This window comes from Melitaea cinxia, chromosome Z, assembly GCF_905220565.1.
Source record: "Melitaea cinxia chromosome Z, ilMelCinx1.1, whole genome shotgun sequence".
NCBI lineage: Eukaryota > Metazoa > Arthropoda > Insecta > Lepidoptera > Nymphalidae > Melitaea > Melitaea cinxia.
The window spans coordinates 9,976,202-9,985,194 of NC_059424.1; the positions used below are offsets into that span (position 1 = coordinate 9,976,202).

At 34.3% G+C, this 8,993-nt stretch overlaps 1 protein-coding gene across 1 annotated transcript; it reads right to left on the reverse strand.

Moving 5' to 3' along the window:
* Positions 1 to 2,921: 2,921 nt before the first annotated feature.
* On the reverse strand, positions 2,922 to 8,398 carry LOC123669040 (coatomer subunit gamma-like). The gene is made up of 2 exons (XM_045602704.1): positions 7,776 to 8,398; positions 2,922 to 5,316 (listed from the first exon to the last, which is right to left on the reverse strand). Exons 1-2 carry the CDS (start codon positions 8,319 to 8,321, stop codon positions 3,268 to 3,270), a joined length of 2,595 nt encoding a protein of 864 aa, XP_045458660.1. The 5' UTR covers positions 8,322 to 8,398; the 3' UTR covers positions 2,922 to 3,267.
* Positions 8,399 to 8,993: the final 595 nt, after the last annotated feature.

Below are 8,993 nucleotides of genomic sequence, written 5' to 3' on the forward strand. Positions count from 1 at the left end.
ACTTTATTTTGGTTCCAAATTCTAGCTACTTCATCCCTTAGTTCAGTATATTTGTTATTTTTTTCAGAAATTGTTGTTTGTAGGTTATGGTAGGTTATGAGTATTGGGAATGACAATATCTATCAGATATATTATTTTATTTAATTTATCTTGGACCGTTATATCCGGTATATTGTAGTGGATGATTCTGCCTGTAAGTATTGCGCAATCAAAATAGAGCTTATGTGTATCGTTTTCTAAAACAGTTTGTGGTATATATTGCTTCACAATATCCCTCCTCTCATCACAATTCTCTGTATTTTCCAGTGATAGTTCCGTAGAAAACATTTTAACCGTGCCGTAGATTAGCGCGGACAAACAGAATGATAGACACTCACTCTTGATTTCGTTTCATGAAACAGTCGTTCGAAAAACAGCCATCCCTTAGTTTTTCATATGACATTTTAAGTAATTTCAGCGATCCTAACTAATTTATTATTTTATCACACAGAATTTACAAATTTTGCTTGAAGACAAAAGTCTTTCGTGAAATGCGTTCTACCTGTGTAAATACGGTACCGTGACATGGGCACTGACAAAGGGACTGATAAAATTAAGTTTAAAGTCGCTCAACGTGTAATGGAACGGCCTATGCTTGGGGTCTCTCAAAGATATGAGATTATTCGCGAGAGAACGAAAGTAACCGACAAAGCCCACAGAATTAGCAAGTTGAAGTGGCAGCGGGCTGGTCACCTGTGTCGCAAAACCGTTGGCCATTGGAGCAGACGTGTCCTGGAGTGGGAACCACATGTTGGCAAACGCAGTGTGGAACATTCTCCGGCCCGCTGGACCAACAATCTACGTAAGATTGCCGGTGTAGACTGGATGAGGATTGCGGAAAACCAGAATGGCGAACTTGGGGAGGCCTATGTCCAGCAGTAGACTGCAATAGGCTGAACGTAAACTGACTGATTTTCCCCTAAATTTCAAAATTTTTAAAATAAATATTTATAAATTTGTGATCAAAAGCCTAGCGAAAAAGTTTCAAGCTAATTACTGCAGAAATGACGGACTTCTATACACTACTATGAATAAGATCGCTATCACGTGAACACGATAACAACTGGGACTGACGGCTTAACGTGCTCTTCGAGGCACAGTAGGAAGACCCACAAATACTGCACAAATACCCAGACCACTGCAGAAATCTGTATGGCGAATACAAATGTTGTCATGTGCAAGGATCGAACCCGCAACTGCCACAAACCAATGCTGTGACCGCTGTGCCAACGCTTCAAAATAGGTATTTATGATATTCGTCTGAAATATGTATTTATTGATTTTATATTAGTACCTAATCTAAAATTAAATTTCATGCTTCTAACTTCAAAAAAAAAAAAAAATTACACAAAAAAAAAAGATAGTTTAAATAACAATAAACAAATAAGTACGCAGTCGGCCTTATCGCTTATAGCGATCTCTTCCAGGCAACCTTGAATGATAGTAGTTTAGGAAAAAGTGCCGGGAAGAGTGTACAAACACAATACAAGTTTATTGTAGGCTAGCGACCCGCCCCGGCTTCGCACGGGTGCAATGCTGAAACTAAATATACTACAGAATGTCTTTATTTATAGTATGAAGCCAGCTTAATGGTTATGCATGGTTATTATTAACATAATAACAACATTCAAATATGCGTCATTAGATTACACGTTGTTACAGCATTCTGTAACAACGTGTAATCTAATGACGTTGACGTTGAAGAAATAAAGGTTCACTGCTCGTTCCCCGTAGTTGATAGCGTGATAATTTGTAGCCTATATGTTGACCCGACTTCATAATAACATTCGTGCCAAATTTGAAGTAAATCATGCAGTACTTTTTGAGTTTATCCCGGACATACATACAGACAAACAGACAAAAATACTAAAAACCATATTTTTGACTTCGGTATCGATTGTAGATCACACCTCAAGTATTCTTTTAAAAAAATATTCAATGTACAGTTTTGACTTTCCTACCATTTTATTATATGTTTAGATTGTAGAATGTAGATACTGAAATCAAACTTTCAACTAATATTTCACTTTGTAGAAGTACATTTTTTTGTTCTTAGTTGACTTGTTTTACCTTGTTGTTTGTACCACAAAAAAATTAAGAACATTAAACAAACTAGTAAGTCCTTAGACTAAGTTAATCCAGTCCTGTCACAAAGTTCCTCCGTAAGAGGCGTTTAATCAAAATGGCCAGCGTGAAAGCAATGAACAGATGCACTTTTGTAATTAGTTACTAGGAAGATAGCACTTTGGTTTAAGTATGGGAAGTTTAAAAAATTGATCTTATTTGGAACCGGCTCTTTTTAGGCGTAACTTTAAAATTATAATATGTAGAACATGTTACTTTTATTTATCTTGTCTCTACAGGTCAGCTAGTAGGTATAATAATAATACGTATTACATAGATACAATCTATGTAAGAGAAGGGTCAGAGGCTCCACTGCGAGTTGCGATCGCTATTAGGTATTTATTATAGCAACCGGAACCGATACTTTAACGTGCTCTCCAAAGCAGTGGGAAGAACTACAAGGACAGACATCCGGATCGATAATACATACCTGTACTCGCAACAGTTGGTTTAGGCGTCTACACGGTGCATGGACCCCTACGTCAGCGCGGTCGTCATTATTATTACATACCGTATATAATAAGTTGTAAACGTAATAAGTAATATTATTCTACAATGTTGTTTACCTACTTAACATGGTATAACGTTCAATAGGTAAGAGTTATGTATAACGTATATACGTCACTGGATATTTTTTGCGACACAAGCATATTTTTGTTACTTTATGCGCTCATTAATAAAATAATAATGAATAAAGTTCATTTATCACAAACGTCAAAAATAAAGTAAAGGGGCATTCAAGTATGTAAAGGCTTTGATTAATTTTACACCATTTTAATTATTAAGACAATATAAATTTCACAAAAACTATAGCAGCAGTATGTATCTAGGGTAAACATCATTGACGGAAATGTCAACTATCATTGTTGAATTGAAGCGAATTCCAAAGTTTCTAAACATACAATAATAGTTATAGTTAATGAAATGAATTATATAAAATTGGACATAATAAAAAGATTGACGTTAATACATCAATTGTTTATTTTAATATAATCAAATATGTTTACTTAGACATTCTTCTTACAAATTAACACATAGAATAGTAATATAAATGACCACAACATCTAATAACATTAAAATGACGTGAATGAATAGAAGTGATGTTTAGCCAACTGCAGCTAAAATTAACGTAGCAATGTCTTCCCGAGGAGATCGGACAGTCAGTTGCATTGTAACAGCACCTTGCCCTGATACTAAACGAGCTCGGACAAGCATTGGAGTACATTCCCGCCATAGACCACCGCCGCGGATTTCTTTCACGGCGTCTCCTCCAATCGCTGCTTTTGGTAACCCTAAATGTTCGCAAACTGCAACAGCGGCTTCATTGACATCTGTTTGGGATAATCCAAATGTGTCACTGGCTTCTGCTGCCGTAGCTCCTCTTTCCCAGGAAGATTCCCACTCATCCGTCGGAGCTCGTGTTCTAAATTGATCAGCGCATCCAATTTCAACTTCCTCTAAAGGATATGTATCAGCATAGCCCTCTCCAGCATCGGGCAAACCCGTTGTCGAATCACAGTCTCGTACAACAAACTCTAGAGTGGCACCAAAGGTTCCCAAAGTGTCTATTGGATTTGTTGGAAATTGTAGCACACAAAATACACTGCCTTGTTTATCATATGGTAGTTTTTCACACGCAACTTCTCCCAGGATGATATATCCAGGAGGAGCATCAAGGCGAATATGAACTTTTTCTAAGATCTGATCATTAAGTGTATTCAAACATTCAAACTGCAAAATTAAATGTCGTGTGAATATGTGTTTCACGCAGCGTACCCGATACTCAGTTTCTGGCTCTGTAAGATCAATGGGCTCGCATGTTTTGAAAATAGGTCCAAGTTTTTCAATACCAGGCACTATTTTCAACTGTTCCGAGTAAAGTTCTTCACGAGATACAACAGGTTGTTTTGATACTTCAACTTGAAGAGGTACATCTTCGCTCTCATTTGGTTCTTCTGCTGTTGGTATGGTTGAAATATTAAAAGGTTCATCAGGTTGAAGAGCAATGTGATCACTGAGAGCTTTTTCTAAAAGAACCGGATTTGGAACTGATACATTGATGATATAATCTTCAATAAGTTGCCTGTCATTGGAGTCCAAAATGGCACTATAAAATATAGCTCGATCGCGAACTTCATCATCATCATCCAAATGACAACGAGCTAAGAGAACCCTTATATTAGGCAGCAGTTCTTCACGCGAAGCCCCAAACCGAGCAACTGCTGACACAGCGGCTGCACGAACTGGTCCAGATTCTAGTATCACTCGATTGTAAATATATCTGATATATCTAGACGGTTGACGAGCTTTCGGACCCTCACGCCCTAAAACATGCAGTATACGGACAGCCAAAGATGAATGCTCACAATCTTCAATGAACTCACAAAGGTGAGCTAAGCCTGTTTCTTTGGCGTCAGGGTTTTCTTCCACTAAAGCAATAATAGTGTCTGCAATAGCTGTCTTATATTGTACACCACCCTCCTCACGCAGCATCCCAGCCAAAAATGATGCAAGGGACTGATGTTTTCGGGGATATTTAGAACAGAGACGTCTAATAGCACGAACAACTACTATTTTGAATTCATCAGATATTTCAGACATAAAAGATGCAATTTGTTTCATTAAGCGGTCAATAGAACTCTCAGCTCCAGTTGCAAGCAATGTTGTAACAGCTAAAGTGGCCACAGAACGGTTAGGGTCTGATATTAAATTTTCCAAATCAACTGTGCAAACAGCAACAGCATTAGGATGTTTTGCTGTTAGTTGTGCTAAAGTACGGGCACCTGCAAGTCTTAAGGTAGCCTTTGATGAACCGCAAAATATTTGTAATACGCTCACAGCCTGCGCAAGATCTCTAGCAGACTTCCTTAAGTTAACTATGGCATGAGCTGCTTCATAAACAACGATTTCTGATTTGTGACGGAGACATGACTCTATGAATTCCAAATATGGTTCTGAAGCCTCGCTTTGATCTTCTTCAGCCAATTTAGCGGCATGACGCACCAGAAGACACAGTGCATATGGCGAGCGCAAAGGAGAACGGGCAAGTTTTGTAACAAGTTTCACTGTCGACAAACGATCATTTTTCCTGGCCCCAGCTACTACTGCAAGAGCGTGGTACGAAACCATTATGTTATCCGACATAATAGCTTCCTGAAACAAAAAATTTACATTTAATGTCATTCTTAATAAATAATTTTTCCTTTACTCTATTAATAACTAGCTGACCCCGCAAACGTTGTTTTGTCATATATGTTATTAACCCCTTAATTCCCCCTCTCCCTATAACTTAGGGGGATGAAAAATAGATGTTGTTCGATTCTCAGATCTACCCAATATGCACACAAAATTTCATGAGAATCGGTCAAGCCATTTCGGAGGAGTTTAACTACAAACACAACGACATGAGAATTTTATATATTAGATAATAATTCCTATTTTCTTTCAAGTTTAAAACATAATTTTTATGAACAATGTAACTGTTTTTACACATATCAACACAATATAAAGATAATAATAATAAAAAAATAAAATTGTACCAAAAATCTTACAATATTATTAATTCAATAAGTGTATAATGTTTATTTAACTTAAAATACTAAAATATAAATGACATTTTTCTCAAATATAATAAAGTATAATATAATATAGTAATTTTATGGAAAATAACGATTATATATTTAAAATATGACTCAAGTAATAAAATGAGAACTTCATCAACATAGTTGAACTCAGTAAAATTGTTAAGACGTCTCAAAATTACCCATCAGTTTGCTTAAATTTTAATACATACTAGCTGTGCATGCGACTTCGTCCGCATGGCATTGAATTGAAAATACTTATGTTCAGTTCGCAAATATATAAAAAAATCTAAAATAAAGGTAGCCTAAGTTCTATTTATTTAACTTTATATTCAAACTGAACAAAAACTTTTTTTAGTGATAAAAAAAAAATTATATGGACATTTTTAAACAATAAAACTTATTTAAAAGTAATTTTCAAAATATAACACAATATAAACTGTATATTATTAAAAGTTATCTATATATATATATATATATATATATATATATATATATATATATCTTAATATATATAATTCTCGTGTCACAATGTTTGTCCTCAATGGACTCCTAAACCACTTAACCGATTATAATAAAATTGGCACACCATGTGCAGTTCGATCCAACTTAAAAGATAGGCTATATTTTATTTTGATATACTATGTTATTATTATATTTCAGGAAAAAATAAGGTGATACGAAGTTCGCCAGGTCAGCTAGTATATATATATATATATATATTTTAATGACTTCTTCAGACTTAAACAGTATGTAAATGCTACCTTTTCTTATAGACTCATATATGTAACAAAACTTTAAAACGCAAAAGATCTGTTAATGGTATGACAAAAAGTTAAAAATATGAATGTTTTTCCCAACCTGTATATGAATAATTAAAAAAGCTGAATATATATATATATATATATATGTATAACTTATGTATATAGTAAAAACTTAAGAGAACCAAGCTACTTGGTTGGTGGTGCGGTATTGCAGGTGAGATCAGAGATTGGTACTTGTCTTTACGAGTACAAGAAACTTAAAAAAAATGTTGTAGGATAAAAACTAAGTCTGGAGATTATATTATTGTGTTTAATAAAATATTTTACTAAAAAAAAAAACAAACATTACTCCCAAGAATTTGTTTGTAATGACAACACTATTCAAACAATAGTTTTCAAAGAACAAATTAACCTTCCAACTAAATCAGCCTAACAGTTGGTATATTTTTCTATCGTCTAAAGTTTAAGACTTCACCAGCTACGCCCACTTTAAATATTCATTCTGCATAAATAAAATACAGTGTATGTGTTTGCTTAGTATGATTTTGCATATAGGTGTATTTAATTTTCATGTGAGCTACTAAGAAGTCTATCTGTTTGGTACAATTTTGCTTACAAAGACTTTACACAAAATAAGAAGAATTTAACATAAAATTGTCTGGTTACAATGACAATGAGCGTTAACATGATACATAATATGTAAGAAGCTAATTAAGTAACTATAGATGGTAAATATGGAAAGTGTTTACCACATGCAGAATTCCATAGAATTCTTTGAGTTCTTAAAATAATCCCTTTCTTATATCTTATAATTTTTACAGAAATTAACCCTAATAGAAGGAAACCAAAATATACACTCATATTTGTTTTAAATTCTTTTAGCATGTGACTTCAGTAAATAAAAGTAAGCAATTCTGAATGGTCATATTACGAGTATTAAATTAAATAACTTTAAACAAAATCAAAAAATGGCTCTGTAAAATGAAAAAGTTCCTCTATTGAGGAAAACAATGTTATCATACAATGCTTAGAAGCTGGAGAGCTAAATGTAAGGATAGCGAAAGAATTTGTCAAAGAAGTAGGTACATGTTTTTATGTATGTGTTAGATGTACATTATATAATAAACATTTTCAATCAAATGTTTTTTTCATTGATGGTTATATACATAAAAATCTAATGCATTATTTCCGGTTAGCCCGAACTAGTCTTATGGCCGGTCTTATGGATTCTACTGTATAGTTAAAAATGACTGAATAACAAGAATACCTGCGCATCATTGACCCAACGCCGCACTAAGTCAGGAACTGTAGCAGATAAATGCAGGGCAGAAACAAGAGCAGCTGAACTTACTGCAGGATTCTTATCAACTATAGCTTGTTTCATATAGCGTTCAATAGCTTGCAACATGCTACTGTCTGTAATGCTACAGAGTGCTCGAATCGCTGCAGCTCTATATAAATCTTCCTTCCCAGTCATATCTTTAGTGAGAGATGAAGTAACGATTATAACATCCTGTGCCATTGAACTAAGTTCCTTAATGCAAAGATAAACTAAGCGACGCAGCACGACATCCTTCGATTGAAATAATTTAGTAGTAGCAAAAAACATATCTGTAGCTTCTTGAGTTGTAAGTTTCTCGCCTTGATTTAATAAGTAAATTATTTTTGTTAAAATGTGGATACATTTTCTAGGATTCACCGGGGTCGAATTGAAGTAACGAGTCTCTTGTAGCAATGTAGTTTTATCAAGGTTTTGAAAAACGCTTGCACCGCTATCCTCTTCTTCCTTTTTATCGCGTCGAAACGAGCTCATCGTGGAGATTATGTATAATTTTTTTACCTGGTGAAAAGTGTAAAATCAATAACTTTAATACGTGTAATGAAATCACAAGTGACAACCTACTTTTTATTTATTGACAGTTGTCATACATATAAACTTTTACAGCCTAAATTGTAGTTTATTACTTTTTAATGTAAAATTGTGTTATCCAAAAGGTATAACAGTTATATTGCATTTAGAACATAGTGTCCAAAATTACGAGTAAATTTAAAATATTAGTTGTACGTAATCTGAATAAGATTGTTGAATTTGAGTTAATTAGAAAGAATTTTAAATGGCAACATTAAAATAATGTGTGTTTCTACCAGGGCTTGTTACCGTTACCAATTACCATTATAAAGTACCGGTAAATAGCGTTAATTTTAAACAAAGAGCAACACGGAGGGGAGTAGCCATGTACAGGCGTTCCCCTCTGTCAAGGTATAAGGCCAAATGGCCATGTGCATACAATAAAACTAGTTGCAGTCGCACTGATCACTAGACTAAATCTAGTTGCGCGATTGAATCAAAGTCCTTCAAAAATGCCAAACTGTTCTGTTTTTTGCTGCAAAAAAAGATCTGCCACGTCAAATTTACTAAAACATGATGTTACCTTTCATACGTATTTTTTAATCACATTATTACTTATATACTTCTTTTAAACCT

Coding starts and splice junctions, on each gene's coding strand:
- LOC123669040 (XM_045602704.1), bottom strand. CDS start 8,321: ATGAGCTCGTTTCGACGCGATAAAAAGGAAGAAGAGGATAGCGGTGCA. Junction 5,317..7,775: donor GTTGGGTCAATGATGCGCAG/GTATTCTTGTTA, acceptor TTTTTGTTTCAG/GAAGCTATTATGTCGGATAA.